This window comes from Eurosta solidaginis, chromosome 2 (assembly GCF_040869045.1).
Source record: "Eurosta solidaginis isolate ZX-2024a chromosome 2, ASM4086904v1, whole genome shotgun sequence".
NCBI classification, from domain to species: Eukaryota; Metazoa; Arthropoda; class Insecta; order Diptera; family Tephritidae; genus Eurosta; species Eurosta solidaginis.
In genome coordinates, this window is record NC_090320.1 from 308,022,146 (window position 1) to 308,039,874 (window position 17,729).

Below are 17,729 nucleotides of genomic sequence, written 5' to 3' on the forward strand. Positions count from 1 at the left end.
TTTTATACCGATACCGAACGGCAGCTGCAAGGCTGATACATTTTCACTGAGAAGCTTTTCAAGGCAGAAATGTACTCGGAGTGTTTTCTAAATCACAGCCAAGGGGCGACCCCGCTTAGAAAAACTTGTATTTTCTAGTTAAATGAAAAAACTTTTTTCAAAATTGTTGATGTAACTTTGGCCGGGCCTAACCCAGGACTGCGCGGCCGCCAAGTTTACATATGTACATGCCTGTTTTTTCTGAAGGAACCTGGAATTCGTTTTCTGTTCTCCATTCTATGCTAAAAGGGTAAAATTATTAATATTCTTACTAAATGTTCTATTTTTACTGATTTATAAAACATTGTTTGACATCTTAATCAACTAACTGCATTCCCTTAAGTCTTAAAAAAAATTGTGTTTACAAGTTTAACTTGGCGACACTCGTCTATGAAATAACGAGAAGGAAAACGATTTGAGTTCCCGTGTTATTTTCAAATGGCACAATGAAGAAGCGAGATTTATTTAAATTCTTTTTTGTTTGTCTATTTTGGAAAATATTTCCAATTAGGGATGCAAAAGATACATCGATGTTTTCGAAACAATGATGTTTTCCCCATTAGCTAGACGATACATCGTCGATACATCGGATAAAAAATCGAGAAACATCGACAACATCCACTCCTAACTATTTATAGAAAAAAAACGCGCTTTGAAATTTGGGTTTGCATCATTAGTAAGCTTTATAAATATTTTCTGTTGGTAGCACCTGGGCTCTTTTGTATCCATTGCGTTGTTGGTAAGTTATATATAAACTGTGCATAAGTTAAATGTGCATATTTGTTAATCTTTAGTTTGCTTTTATACAGGAAGCAATACTTCCCATAAAATTGAAAAGTAAAATTTGGAAATATTTTTCCAAAATTGATGATAAAGAGGCTGTGTGTAAATTATGAAATAAGAACCTAAAAACGTCAGGCAATACATCTAATATTCGTGGTCATCTGCACAAAGGACTTTCACTTGAATTTTAAAATGCAGAGCTACCAAGCAAGCGGGCGAAAGTGGCTATTACTGACGTTATAGACGTAGATGATGCAACGCCTGATAGCAGTGGTTTAAGTAAGCCCGAAGCTCATTCAAATGCGCGTAGCTGCATAGACGTCAATCCTTCGAGCAGTTCTGAGAGCGGTATACCTGTACGTGTATCGAAAAACTCAGTTGCTGGTACGAGTACATCACGCACACTTGTTCACAGTAAAGTCATGTGATGACTTCATTAACAAAATAAAAAGCATAACCACACATGATGAAGTAAAGTTCAATAAAATTACCGATGCTATAGCAAATTTTATAATCATTGACAACAGACCATTTTCCACTGTGGAAGGTAAAGTGTTTACGCAGTTAATGAAACAAGTTTGCCGCTATACAAAGTACCATGTCGAGAGGCTATAAAAGCTAGGATTGATGATAAATACGAGAAAATGAGTAATTTTTTTAATGCGTATATAAATAATGCTGATCATTTCATTTGTAGGTGTTACAATACATTTTTTGGATACGCTTAGATTCCTCAGTGGAACCCTGGGAATTTTTGAACTGACAGAACGCCATACACCTGCATATATAAGAGAAAAGCTTACAAATATTTTCGCAGAGTGGAACATTTGTATAGACATATATTCGGCAATCATTACAGATAATGACCACACGGTGATAGTCAATCGTGAAATGTTTGGAGAAAAAAATTATTCCTTGCTTTGCTCACAGGATTAATTTAGTCGTAACTAAATCTATTGACGATTCAAGGGACTGCGCCGATTTGATAAATAAAGTTCGAGAAATTGTAAAGTTCATAAAAAAGAGTGTTAGTGTAAGCGACGAAATAAGAAAACGACAAAAGGAGATGGGGTTAAAAGTAGGTCAAATCAAAAAATTGATACTTGATGTTCGCACACGGTGGAATTCGTGCTTTTACATGTTACAGCGGTTCATTGAATTGGTGCCCATTGTAGGAGCACTACTTTTGACTAGACCCCTAGCTCCCGCAATGACCTCAAGTCACGAAGTAGACTGCCTTAAAGAAATTGTAGAATTACTTTGTCCATTTCAAAAATTAACAAAAGAAGCTTCTGGAGACAGCTACGTAACGGTGAGCAGTCATTCCATTAGTAAATTGCGTCAATGAAGTCTTTGAAAATATTAAACCGAAGAATACAATAATTTTGAATTTCAAAGAGGAAATTGAAAAGAATTTACTAAAAAGATTTGCTGATTTGAAACATTCTGCGATTCTTGCGATTTCAACTGCTCTAGATCCTAGATTCAAGTTTATGCATTTCAAAAATGCCTTGGCCAAAGCCAAACTAATTAACTATTTAAATAAATATGTGCGAGAATACAGCGAACCTGTAGCTGATTGTGAAATATCTGACGGATCTGATAATGTTGACTCCGAATTTGACATCTGAAAGTATCACAAATAATTTACTCGCAAGAACATGAAATATGACTCACCTTCTGTTTCGAAAAATGCTGGTGAAACTGAAGTTCATATGTACCTTTCGTCTCCCGTTACACCAACAAAAGAAGATGGTATTGAAATTTGGGAGGATATGAAATCCGTGTTCCCAAAATTTGCGAATATATCAAGGATATACCTCCCCAACTTCGACACATCTGTGCCAAGTGAACGCCTGTTCTCAGAAGCTGCCGAAACCGTCACTCAGGATAGGAATAGGCTTTCCGGAAGTAGATTGTCAAAGCTTATTTTCCTAAACTCGATCTCAAAACTTTTTATGTAATTAAACAAGTAACATTTGTACCTGTGCATCACAATCATATTGATGAGTGCAATTAATGTTAAAGTTCCTTGAAGGAAATCCCTAAAAATACATATGTATATAAAAATGTTCCTATTTTATTAAGAAAGTGTGTGTTGTTTTTCAACCCATTGGCTTGTAATTAATGATAATTTTACACCGAAATTTGCGTTACACTAATGGGATTTTCCATTCAAACCCCATTTTCGTTTAGCGCGAGTTAGTATGGAAAAGCCCGTACTTTCAAAGTTAAAAAGTAACTTCTGGCAATACTTTATATCGGTTGTTTGATCTAAAATGAAAACATTGGAAAAATATCGACGTTTAGACCGATGTTTTTTAACATCGATGTCGAAAAACATCTATGTTTTTTTGGCAATGTTGCATCCCTATTTCCAATACTTCGTCCGGCTCAATAAGAAGACCTAGCCCCTTCAGGCTAAGCACTTCAGCAATAACATTCGTCGGCTGCAATGTGCCAATTACGGGAAGAAAAGTATAAGCTGTACCGTCGTAGTCCAGACGTAATCCAAACTAATATTATTTTGTGCTGGGTAAGTAATTAGCTTGTTTACGATTGCAATGCGCTATATGGAGAGGAAATAACACATATATCCATATAGGGGTAGGGATATACATACGTACATACATATGTATGTACATATGAGTCTCTAGGATGTTTTCTCGAAAATAAAGTGATGTGTCATTGGTAGATACTCACCGCACCAAAATATTTCATCTCTTTCTTCATGCGCCGATGATGAGAAGTGCTCGGCCCAGCTGCTGAGATCGCTGCTGCAACGGCTGCACTTGTCGTTTGCTGCGATGCTGTCGTTGTCGCATCATAAGCGTTAAGACCGTTTAAGCCTGCGGCTGCTGCTGCTGCAGCTGTAGCTACTGCGGTATGTCCATTCGTACCAGATCTGCTTGATGACCGTCCACTGCCACCACCTCCTGCTTCCATAAAATCGAATCGTTTAAATGCGTACCACTTGGACGGGTTTGGTTGAATGCCTTGATATAGTTTTACAAGCATTTTGTGCTTTTCGCGCCTATATTGTGTGAGTAAAACATTCATTTTGCGCTCCACCTCAGCCTTACTACATCCGAAACGTTCTGCTATTTCCGACCACGCTCGAAAACGGCATAATTTGTCTTTGTATTTGGGATCAGCACGATTCCATAGCTCCGTATGTATGCGATATTGTTCGATTAATTCTAATGCATCATCGTTAGTCCATTCCATGATTTTTGTACTGATTAGCATGTGCGGATGCGCGGTCGGATTGAAGTTGATTGGCGCCAGCAATGCGGATGATTGCGGCTGTTGCATCAGCGCGATAAGAGTAGGGAAATGTTAATCGGCGCTTTGGTGTTTAATATTAAGATATACCTAAGAATATGAACTCAAATCCGTTAGGCGAAATCCGTTTCGTGAATAAAAGTTGGTTTGAAGGAATGTTCTCAGAAATGCAAAGCTTTTTTATCGTTGGTCTTCATTTGGCTTTTGTTTACTTTTTCTCATTTTAGAAGGTATTTGATATTAATCTATGCATATCAAAAAACACCATATGAACACAGATACATACATATATACATATTTGAAGATATACGTATGATTTAAGCACTCCGATTATATATTTGTTCATCACATTAACCATTATTTGGTGGATACAAAGTCATAAAAAATAGGGGGATTTGCCGTGTCTTGCAAGGTGCACGTAAATATACCTACAAGACTACGAGGGCACCCCATTGCAAAGTTATAGCATAATGCATCAGTAAGAAGCGTAAAAAATGTGGCACATTAACATACATACATACATACATATGTATAACAAAATATGAAAAACAATTGCTCAATCTTTTCGTGATTGAAATGAGAGGATTAAGAGGAATACCGCATATAACTTTGTGCGTGTATTTTGTTGCTGTGACTTTACACTCCGTGCAATCGTTGCATTCCGGGTGCAATCCGTGCACCGTTTGGAAGGCAAAGCCTAGGGGAATTGTAATAATCATACTACAAGCATAACCATTTCTATTGCCATCGATGACTGGAGCCACAAAACAAAATTGGTTATGAAATTCAAAAAAATCCTCAAATCATAAATTAATAGGTTACAGTCTGGCTAGGGTATGTATTAGGCCGGGTCGATTTGTGGGGAGGCAAAAAAATCGCCCATTGCTGTGTGAAAATCATATTCTAGGGATCAAAATAAGAAACTTTGCCGAAGGAACCATACCTCTAAAATGAATTCTGATGTCCCCCCTTTGGATCATAGGGGCAAATTTTGAAAAATCCCACTTTGAAATGCCTATGTTTTTTCTTTTTTGAGTTTATTTTTCTCTTTAGAAATTTATTTAGTCAGAACATATGTAAATGAAAAAATGAATTTAACTTAGTAATAGAAAAGAAATTAAAATAAATTATTAGAAATTAGCGTTTTTACAACCCCCTTTTAAAACCAAGGCATCACTGTGATGCATTTGCATGTCGTAAACATAGTTGTGTGGGTTTTTTATTCAACCGTTTTAAAAAATGAAGGTATCGCTGTGACAAAATTGCAGATCGTAAAATTGCTTGTGTTGTTTTTTTTAAGCCACCACAAGACACAGTAGGTAGGATTGAAATTGCCCCTACCCAAAAGTTCGACCCAAAGGGGGGACATCAGAATTCGTTTTAGAGATATGGTTCCTTCGGCAAAGCTTCTTATTTTGATCCCCAGAATACGATTTTCATAGAGCAATGAGCAATTTTTAAATTGACCCGCCCTAGTATGCATATTAGCTATGGTTTGTTGGTGGTAACCAATAATCGAATACATCGTTTGCCACAAGGTTTGTTGAATCAAATGGTTTACCTTCATATATGAATGGAACCACGCCATCACTAAATTGTAGTTTTGATTCATAGGCAATATTTATATTTTAAGGAGTTATTTATTACAATTTTTGGAGAAATACAGTGGTTTGCATAAAGCTAGAAGAATAGCTTAAGCTGCAACCGTGTTAACTTTTCTATTGACAGTGAAGCAGCAATTAAGGCCAGGAAAATAACATTTTTTTTCGGAGTCGAAAAAGTCCTGGTAAAAAAATTGTCCAAGGTGAAAATGTTTGGATTTTCAGGTATCCCTATGGCAATATCATGTCGAATCATGCATCCTTTATATTTTTCGAACTTTTTCCATAAAAGTCCACATATAAAAGCAAAATCTGTACTTTTATTTTTAGAGTCTGATAGAACTAGTTAAACTCGGACTTTTAAAAATAAAAGTCCGGAAAAAAAAGTTGAATCAAGACTTTTATTTTTTAAGGCCAAAATAAAAGTCCGGCCTGATAACAAAGAAACGGCTTATCCGAAATAAAAAAAATTTTTAATTAAAGTTTTTTTATCGGACTCAGGTAATAAAAATCCGAAAATAAGTTGTATCTTGATCCAAATATATTAAAAGTCTAATACTGTTTTCACACAGACGGCTTATTGAATAACAAAGGCAGTTTTCTACATTAAGACGCTTATTGAGCTCAATCTTCCCTACAAAATTCGAATCTATAATTATTTCATTAGTAGCTAATCGAATGCCTAATGAAGTCAAAAGCACAATGCAACTCTGTTGGCAGCATTCCGCTTCTTAGTTTTTGGTGTGTTCAGTGCTTAAAAATGTCATTTGTCAAAGTAAATGTCATTGTCTGCATGGCGGAACGATACAAGGTGGCCGCATCGAACAGCTGATTATAACCTTTTTTATTTGATTTGATACATCAACTACCGGCGCAGTACGATTTTGACATTTGTCCATCGAATTTACAAGTACATGAAATTTTTTTTATGTTTGTAGGTATGTCACCATGCTCCCACCTTGTATCGTTCCGCCATGATTGTCTGTCTCATCCTTCATACTAATCGAGCAGTTACTTCTGTGTGAAAGCAAAAAATTTACGATTTCATTAGCAGGCGAAATGAGATCATTAAGTTTTTGTGTGAAAACAGTATAAAATTAATAGTTTTGCAAGGAATTATATTATAGAAGGAATAACAGTTTCCTGCCCCTCTTTAAGGCAATAATCTCGCATAGTACAGCATCTAAATGGGTGTTAGAGTGTAATCAGTCTCTGGAGAGAATCGGGACAGGGAGAAGCATATATCTATTTTGGGTCCCAGGGCATAAGGGAATAGATGGGAGTGAAAAAGCGGATGAACTAGCTAAAAAGGGCGCATCCCTTAAAGCTTGCTTTGTAGACATTCCAATTAGACTGGGCGAGATTAAGCGAAGGCGAGATGTGCACATGATCTACCAAGCGGGAAATGTGTGGGTTCAAGCGCGAGGCTGTTAAGTGTCGAAGATTATGTGTAGATCTTACAACCTTAGACTAACAAAGTTGCTTCTATCATTAAAAAGAGGACTGTAGACTCATGACGGGTATTCTGACGGGACGCTGCCTTCTGGCGTCACACCCCTTAAAATTAGGCTTGGTCAGTGATAGTAGATGTAGGAAGTGCGGGTTGGAGGAGGAAACGATCGAGCACGTTCTGTGCTCGTGCCCTGCGCTTGCCAGGCTAAGACTCCAGCTATTAGGAGTGATACAGCTGTCAGATCTAAAAGCAGCAAGTGGCTTAAGTCCTAGGATGCTTCTAGTATTTGCCAAGAAGACGGAGTTATTTTATAACATAGGTCCCGGTTCTTGATTGGGTTTTTCAGTTTGGTCGTTAAAGCAAAGTTCTGGTAACACCACGGAATCATACAGTCTGTGTGAGGTCCTCATGGACCGGCCAGTTCAACCTAACCTAACCCAGAGAAGAATTACAAAAAAAAGCTAGCTTTTCGGGAGCTTGTGTAGAAGTGAAATTCAAAACTTGGTCGTGTGCAAATTTTGTAGATTTTCTCTAATATCAACAAAAACAAAATAATAAAAAAAAAACAACAATATGAGCGTGTCTCGCTAATTAAATACATACACATATATAATAGTTTTTCATCAAGCTTTCAGACAGAAGGAAAGGTACTAGGGGCAGAAATTAAAGGAGAAGCTTTAATCAAACTAAAAATATAATTTTCTACAAATTGTTTTAAAACAGACAAGCGAAAATAATTCTCAAAACTAGATTGGATGATGCCCGGGTAATGCACGGGTACTCGGGTTATAAGGATCCGGGTAATACTCGGGTATTCGGTTAGATGCGAATTCATTCGTGCAAATAAATACAATACAATACAAAATATTTGAAAAAATGTATATAGACATAAAGTTATAATGGTTTTAAATTCACACTGTATGTATGTATCTACACATACATATGTATGTATTTTCCACAAATCCTAATGTAAACTGTGGGTATCTACAAAATCATAGCAGTATCTACACTTTTTGTAGGAAATCAAGTCATATAACAGGCTTCCCAATAAAAAACACCGTATCTACCCAGATATGGCCGATTTTTTTCAAAAACATTCTCAGATTTTTTACGACTACTTTCCTGTTCCAAAGATCTACATATAATATTGCAGATACTGCTCTTGCATAGGTTTTGTAACAAATTTCGCGTATAAGGAATCACAGTTTAAAATTTTTTTTTGCATAAAGCAAGATCACATAAAAATTAGTCTATTTTTAACTTTTATTTGACAAAAAAAAAAAACATGTTGAAAAGTATAGATGCAAACACGTTATGTTCAATATCTCGATTTCAGTTCAAACCTAGATGCCAAATTATTTATTAGACTGACAGCATACGTATGCTTGCAATAACTTTCATTCAAATAAAGGTATTGTAATATAATATGGCATTTGCAACAAGGTTTAAGGCCCCGGGGCAGCTTGAGTGCAGGCCATATGACCGTAGCAGGATAGCGCCATCTAATATCGGGCAAACGGAATATATGGTCCCGTGCCTAAGCTTTAAGAGAGATCTTGGGGCAACAATAGAGCCGGATGCGGAAATGGTAGATAATACTAAACACATGCTGTTTACTCTGTCGATCCCGATATAAGTACAACCAACAGGCTACCAGATTACTGCAGCGTTTTTCAGGCGGAAATTACAGCCGTGAAGAAAGCAGCATAAATTCTGGAGGAAGCATGTTGTTGTTGTTGTTGTTGTTGTGGCGATAAGGTTGCTCCCCGAAGGCTTTGGGGAGTGTTATCGATGTGATGGTCCTTTGCCGGATACAAATCCGGTACGCTCCGGTGCCATAGCACCATTAAGGTGCTAGCCCGACCGTCTCGGGAACGATTTATGTGGCCACATTAAACCTTCAGGCCATTCCCTCCCTCCCTACCTCCAAGTTCCATGAGGAGCTTGGGGTCGCCAGAGCCTCGTCTGTTAGTGAAACAGGATTCGCCGCGGATAGGTGAGGTTGACAATTGGGTTTGGAGAAGCTATATTTTGCGCTGGCAACCTGAAAGGTTGCGCTACACAGCTCTTTGAATCTGGTATTTTAGTCGCCTCTTACGACAGGCATACCTACCGCGGGTATATTCTGATCCCCTAACCCGCTGGGGTGAGGAAGCATGCTTAAGCTGCAGTTCAGTCAGGCGGCGGTTGAATGGTTGAAAGATATTAGTTAATGGAGTGAGGACAATCGACTTCACTCTTTCCCGAAATGTTTTCATATCCAGTCCAAAGTTTAAGCAATAAAAGATCTATAAAGCTACATGGCTGTTATCCAATCGAAAATTCGGCACAAAGTACAGGAAAAATTTAAAATGTTACCAAAAATTCGGTCCCAAGTCCGGGTGAAATTTCTGTCAGGACGAAAACGGCGACCTGGTAACTAATATAGTGTAAAAAAAACTAAATAACACGCAAATATGGTTCCGTTTTAGTATCTACAATCTACACAACTCCTTTTGTAGCATTTTATTTAACCACTGCCCCGAGTTTTCAATAACTGCCGCTAGATGGTTCTAACTCTCCTTTGCTCGCCTAGCCTAGAGAGTTACAAGCAAGCATACATACAAGTTAAGCTAATATAAGCGGGCTTAAAATAAACCTGCTCTTGCTATATTTGTATATGTGTGTGAAAAATGCAACAAATCATCCGTTTGTACCGCACACCAGTCAGTCAGGTGAAAATTCAGCAAACTATTAATATTTAAAAAATAAAACTAATACTACATTTGGTAGTTGCTGTATCACAGTTTGGTAAAATAACAAAAAAATATTTAAATACGTTTATTCGTACAAAAAAGTATAGTTTAAAAATAAATTGTTTGTACGGGACACCTGCGAAATTTATTTCATTTTATTTGAGTTATGGCTACATCGACTTTACAGACTAGATAACAATATTGACTTAGTACTAAAGACAAACTATCTTAAAATTCATTTAAAAACTAATGGTAATGAGATATAAGCTTTGACAAAAACAAGTCTAAATCAAAATTATTAAAGATTTTATCATATGTACTTAGTTAAAGCCCTCATTATGTGCCCAAAATTATAATAATTATATTTTGTGATTTTTATATGGAAGGGTAAATTGCATCTTAAGGATGTGAAGGTACATTGAAGTCTAGGAACCCGAGAAGATCCGGAGAATCAATAATTGTGAATGTCCAAAACGAACATAAGAGAATGAATAGTCCTTCTGCAAGCTGGAGACTAGAGACAATAAGCATACACCGGCCTGGGTAAGATAAGATGGGCTCACTAAAATGAAGTCGCTGCAAAACAAACCCTACCCAGCAAACACAGTTTCTAACGTTAGAGAAATATTGTAGTTTTACATTAGAATTCTAATGTAGTTCTCTCATGCATTTCGAATCGAAAACTAGGTTAGAGAACTAGGTTAGAATTCGACTGTGAAACGATTCGAATAACACTAGAAATGCGATGTTATGATTATTGTCACAGTTATCGATTATTTGCACGACATGATCACTCATTCCTAGTGTTATACAAACAAAATAAAAATAGTGGACATATTACAAGTTGCGAAATTAGTTTTTTTTTTTATAATAATAAATACTAGTAAGTGAAAATGAATCAAAAAAAGTTAAAAAAGGAAAGCAAGCGTACCTCAAACTAACGCTGAGCTCAATCTTTAAGTACGGTTTGATTTTTTATTATAATAGAAAAAGCTTTTGAAATATGTTCATTCTTAATACATAAGATAATAATCAAATAAACGTATTTGATATAATGAAACAATGAAAATTTGGCTGATTTTAAATAATTGAACTTAATTGCGCATCACTTCAAAAATTCTCATTAGAAACTCATTAGAATTTGACGTTAGAATTCTAACCCTTTTCTCGATATCGAGAAGGAAGTCCCAGTTTCGCAAATCGTCCTCGAACCTTCTACCTTAGAGAAATTAGAATTCGATTCGTTTTCTAATCTTTTTCTAACCTAAATGTTTGTTGGATAAAGATTGAGCTCAGCGTTGGTTTGAGGTACGGATGAGGAAGCGTTTTCTTCATGCCATTCAAATAGCACCTCAATAATCTGCTCGCTTTCCTTTTTTAACTTTTTTTGTTTCATTTTCCCTTACTAGTATTTATTACAATAAATAAAAATAACTTATTTCGCAACTTGTAATATGTCCACCATTTTTATTTTGTTTGTATAACACTAGGAATGAGTGATCATGTCGTGCAAATAATCGATAACTGTGACAACAATCATAACATCGCATTTCTAGTGTTATTCGAATCGTTTCACAGTCGAATTCTAACCTAGTTCTCTAACCTAGTTTTCGATTCGAAATGCATGAGAGAACTACATTAGAATTCTAATGTAAAACTACAATATTTCTCTAACGTTAGAAACTGTGTTTGCTGGGTAATGAAACAACTCTGTACTCTTTCCACTCTGCGGGAGTGTGATACATAGATCGGGTTCCAGATTATGGAAGCATACTCCAATTTTGACCACACTAAGTAATTATAGAGAATATTCCTTGTGTAAGTACATATCTTTAAAATCTTTAGCATATCGATTTACAAAATCTAACTTAGAGTAGGCCTTAGGGAAACCTGAGTGAAAAAGCACACCGAGATCCAGATTTAAAATCTCGATTTTCCCTTATACTATATAGCATAGCGTACTGCCCTTACCACACCAAAAAACCTGGGTTCAAGTCTCGCGCCAAGCAACATAGAACATTTTGAAAACAGTTTTTCAAAGGGGGGTCGACCCTCGGCACTAATTTCGAGTGTATTTCTGTCATGGAAAGCTTCTAAGTGAAAATTCTACTGCCTTACAAATGTCGCTGGAAGTGGTCGTAAAACATATAGGACCAGTCCCTCCAATTTGAAGAACAAAATTAAAAGGAACGCGACGCAAGATTGAGGTATATCGGAGGTATATCGCGCCTTATATTCTATGTAGAAAAATTGATGTAGTGATTATCTATACAGGTACAGGCTAAGCCTGTTTTTTAGATATGAACATTCTGAATTTTTATACCCAGCTGTACTTGTACACAGGGTATTATAACTTTGATTGGATAACGGTTGGTTGTACAGGTATAAAGGAATCGAGATAGATATAAACTTCCATATATCAAAATCATCAGTATCGAAAAAAAATTTGATTGAGCCATGTCCGTCCGCCCGTCTGTCTGTTAACACGATAACTTGAGTAAATATTGAGAGATCTCAATCACCAAATTTGGTACACAATCTTATCGGGACTAGATAGGTTGGTATTAAAAATGAGCAAAATCGGATGATAACCACGCCCACTTTTTATATATATAACATTTTGGAAAACACAAAAAACCTGATTATTTAGTAAATAATACACCTAGAATATTGAAATTTGACGAGTCCAGTATTGAGACTTGATAAAAATTTGAAAAAAAAAATTTTAAAGGGCGCGGCACCGCCCACTTGTGATAAAATCAATTTTACAAATATTATTAATTATAAATCAAAAATCGTTAAACCTATCGTAACAAAATTCGGCAGAGGTTGCCTTTATCATAAGGAATGCTTTGAAGAAAAATTAACGAAATCGGCTAAGGACCACGCCCACTTTTATATAAAAGATTTTTAAGAGGGTCGTGGACGAATAAAATAAGCTATATCTTTGCAAAAAAAGAACTTTATACCAATGGTATTTCATTTCCCAAGTGGCTTTATAACATTCAATAGGCGTGGCACCGCCCCTTTTTTGTCTAAGCAATTTTCAATGCTTCGGGAGCCATAATTCGACGAAAAATTTGGTGCACATGTATGCCTTTTAACAGGAAATATTTCAGTAAAATGGACTAAATCGGTTAAATCGGCTTCTTTTACATAAAAGATTTTGTAAAAGTGCGTAGATGCAGGTAATAAGCTATTTCTAGTAAAAGTTTGAAAATTTCGTTAGCAAGCCTGCCCTTTTTTTGTAATAATTGATTTTTCAATTTTTTTATCTTCAAACTTTTTTTCCAAGCTGATACTTATTTTAAATTCTTCTTCGGTATATTGAGGTATGATACATCTTAATATATAAAAAACACGTGTCACAACATTTTTTGCCGCGATGGACTCCTAAACTACTGAACCGATTTTGAATTTGTTTTGCACCCCGTGTGTAGTTTGATCTAACTTGAGAGATAGTATAGGTTATATCTCAGTTTATAAGCGCAATATTATTTTATTGCAAATTTTTTTATTTGTTTATACGTAATAATAAAATGTTAGACGGAAAAAGCTTATTAAAATGTATGCAGATAGGCCAAATTTAGGGCAGGACAACGTCTGCCGGGTATTCTAGTTACATATATGTACATATATTTCCATTGCAAAACCAAGTACATAGAACTTTTGTTTATGTTTGTAGGTATGTAACCATGCTGCTACTTTGTATCGTTCCGCCATGGCTGCTACTAATAAATGCACAACAACAATAAAGCAGCCACTCTTATGTAGAAGGCGACGAAGAGATATCTCATCTCACACATACAAATATGAAGTCATCAGCCGAAATATACATGTATACATACATATATGTAGCTGGTAACCAAGCATGAAGTTCGCGAAATTACTAGACCTTGGGAGAAATGGGTAAACGAGGAAACCGAGAGTATAAAAGCAGCGTAAACTGAGTAATAAGGGCTCAGTTTTGATTTAAGCACGCTATGGGTTGTGAAGTATAACTGTGAAGTACTACTCCCAAAGTAATTTAAAAAAAAACCTAGTTTAGTTTTAGGTATTTTTTGCAACAGGCAATTTTTCTATGAATTTTTATAATAATGAAGAAAAATTTAATGCATATTGGATAGGTTTGGCCACTGGTTTAGGTGTAAATTAGTAATGGATGCCAAATAATGAAATGCTCTTAGGATGATTTCAACATAAGACCGACGCCTTATTGTAGCCGTTATTTCGAGTTTTGAAGAATTTTCGCCGGAATTGTTAGCAGCGATAACGCAGAGATGATCAGGCTAATACCTTAATGGTGTTTTGTTACCGGAACGTACCGGATCTATATCCGGCCAAGGACCATCAACAGCGATAACACTCCCCAAAGCCTTCGGGGAGTGCATACAACAACGCAAAACAATGCTCAATTTGGCAAGTATTGCTGTTTTAATAATACCGATTTGAATTCTGGAACATAATTTTGGCATCCAAAGCAGGTAACAGCGAAGTTAGAGGAATGTTCCACAATGAAGGACACATATTAACATATGTATGTATGTACATTTAGTAATAAAAAATATGTTTAACTGCCAATTAAAATTTTAATAATAGCCGTGTTTTTTTTTTACACGCGTATACGTTTCGTTTGCGCGTAAAAAAAACGCCTATCCTCGCTTAGATAATGCTTAGGAGATCCATCTAGCGGCTGTGGTTAAAAAACTAGCTACAGCAACAGGGTGTACCGAAAAGCGGAGACACAACGCTCTGATGACCATAGGGTATAACATATAGCTGAATCAGTTGCGATGAATTGTGGACACACATAGAATACATAGAATTAATGTAGAGGGTGAAACAAAGACACATATTTCAGTTACATCTGAGTATAATGCGCATTGAAATTTAGTAGGACAAAATTTATGCACAGCAATTTCAGAGGTGTATTTAAAATTTGTCGCTTAGCAGTCCATATAAAGTTTAAGCGTAAACGGATATACGCGTGTTAAAAAACACGACTAATGTATGAAAATGGGAGCATTTCATTTTTTGTATAAAGATAAAAAATAAAAAAATGAAAGGCGCGATAATCTCCGAAGTGATTTTAGGCCGAGCTTCTATTCCAATTTGCGTCGTGCTCCTTTAAATTTTTCCTACAAACTGGCCGACTCCGAACGGCATCTGCAAGACAGATGAGTTTTCACTGAGTAGCTTTAATGGCAGAAATACACTCGGAGTGATTGCCAAATCATTGCCGAAGGGCGACCCCGGTTAGAAAAACTTGTTTCTAAAATTTTGATTTTTGATGTCTCTTTTGTTTTTTCACAAGGAACAATATTTCGGGCGTCGTTTGAGCTTTCAAAAAATTTCTTGAAACCCTCCGGTATATGTATGTATATTGTCCATGTAGTATGTAGTAGGAAGATACATAAATGTATGTATGTATATATAGCAGGTGTACTGTGATTGACAATTAGAAAAGTAAGCTAAATAGGCAAAATATGTACATATGTATACATTGCTATGACCAAGTACTTTGAGTTAAAATAACTTTGTCCATAGAAAAAGGGTGACACACTCGTAATTCTACGAATATTAATATATATATGTATGTATATACATATGGACATACATATGTACATATTTATAGATACAGACTTACATGTATATGGACTAATATCTACATATATGAATATATTTGTTTATATAAACGTAAGAATCTATAAGAGATACGAGTATTTGTTAATTTATTATTTCTTTGTCTCCATTAAAACATTTCGTTTCGAATATTGCCATTGTTTGTTTGTTATTTTGTTGATATTATATATTGCCTCTTTCTCCTTTGTGTTCAATTTACACGTGTACACATATGTATGTAATCTCAAATTTATACATAACTACGTTTGAATATATATATATGTGTGTGTAAATGTACGTAACATTAGAGCGTATCACAATGCATGCCTTGGGTTCAATATTTTTCTTTTGAGATTTTCAAGAAAGGAAGAAACTATTTTCGAAACCAGTGTAAGTAAGAACATCGAATTTGGATTTTTTTAAAAATTTGTCTTCTTTTTAAATTATCTTCGACTTTTAAATAAAAAATAGTGTTTTATTGAACTTATAGCTAATTAGGTTAGGAAAGACCTCACAGAGACTCAATGACTCCGTGTTCTTGCCAAATACTATGAAATTTCTAAGACCTAGCTTAATTGTTGCCTAGAAATAGTTGAAATACAAAAAGTTGATAATTTGCTTGGCTAATCAATAGAAAAAAGATACCAATCAGTCAAATATATTAAATTTGTTACAGCTAACTATATCAAACAAGGTCCACAGTAAGTATTATTAAATAAAGCAAATTATTAGCTTTTTAATAACTCGACTTAATCAACTCCAATACTTTGTCAAAGGCCGAATTAGGTTACTTTAAAAAATGCTACATATGTTATTCCGGATCTCTAGGTTTTAAAAAATCAAATTGAAGAAAACCAGATATATATAATTTTTCATTCCTTTTAAATATTTACAAGGCCAAAAATTCGCGCCCGCGGATTTTCCCCATCAAATCTTGTTTCGTGATACGCCCTAATGTTCACATGTACGAACGCAAAGCCATACAAACATATGGGCGAATCCCAAATAAGGTCCACCACGACCCGAAAATCAAAAGTGGTCAGAATTTATTTCTAACAATTGGGGATTAAGGATAAAAGATGTGTATGATGTGGAAACAAAAAAGTTTATTGTCTTCCTTATCCTGGGCAGAGAAACATAATTTTATGGAAAGGCTTCATTCATCCGTTTTTCGAATTTGGCTGTTTTACTAACAAAATATAACGTCCTTTCCTTTTATTGTTTCGCTGTTCAACCCAGATCTATGTATATACACATGTATATACATACATACTTACTCTTATTTAAATTTTTAGTATACTTTTAGCATAAACAAGGTATAAAAAACTTTAGAAAACGGAGTTTTTAATAATTGATCCTACCCTTATCCTTGTGATGCTTCCGTTACCAAAAACAAAAAAAATGTTCTTATCAGTAAACGTGGACTTGAAATAAAAAAAAGGTTTCAGATGCTGAATACTTAGGCTGAAGACAGAGTGGAGGCGAGAAGCGTTGCTATAATATTAAACTAGAAAGCTATGAAATTGATTTCTCTTGGAAAATTGTAAAAGTTGTCACACTGCCAGAAACGTTTCAAGCTTGTTAAATATATGAAAACAAAAATTGATTTTTACCTAGCATAGCTTTTAACGAGCACTCTGCCGTCAGTCGTATGTGTACTTCTTTAAAAAAATAAAATAATTTTTTCCGGACAGTTCGGGTAACATATTTTATATATTTCTATACCTTGTCTCGTCCGTTACCCACTTTCATTGAAGGATCCATATATGTATTGGTATACAACTTAATTTCTGTTTGCGGTTTCAGAAGTGTATAAGGTTAGCTTGCACTGGCTGGTCAATAAAGACCTCACATAACTGAATGTGTCCGTAGTGTTACCAGAATTTGTTTGACGACCAAACGGAAGAACTCCTATCAGGTACCAGGACTTACAAATGTTATAGAATAACTCTGTCCACTTAGCAAATACTAGAAGTTTTCTAGGACCTATCTTAATTGCTGCCTCGAGGTCTCTTCCTACACCTACTGGGGCTGGCGAAACCTAACTTATAAGCATGTGACGCCAGAAGGCAGTGTCCCGTCAGTATGCCCATCGTTAGCCTTAAGACCTCTCTCTTCAGAGATATGAGCCATTTCGCGCGTCTAATATCGTAGGCTTTGCACAGGATCTTAAAAATTTTGCAGTCCCGCACTTTTGACCACGCCTTTCCT

At 35.6% G+C, this 17,729-nt stretch overlaps 1 protein-coding gene across 9 annotated transcripts in view; it reads right to left on the bottom strand.

The window, feature by feature from the left end:
- LOC137241431 (serine-rich adhesin for platelets) overlaps window positions 1–17,729 on the bottom strand; it is a 54,434-nt gene that overhangs the window by 33,568 nt on the left and 3,137 nt on the right. For 7 of the 9 annotated variants that reach the window (XM_067769024.1, XM_067769027.1, XM_067769026.1 and 4 more), the window contains one exon: window positions 3,526–4,352. In XM_067769024.1, the coding sequence (XP_067625125.1) occupies window positions 3,526–4,137 (612 nt within the window). In that variant the 5' untranslated portion in view covers window positions 4,138–4,352. The remainder of the gene's footprint in view (window positions 1–3,525; window positions 4,353–17,729) is intronic. The other 2 variants (XM_067769030.1, XM_067769029.1) reach the window with 2 other exon arrangements.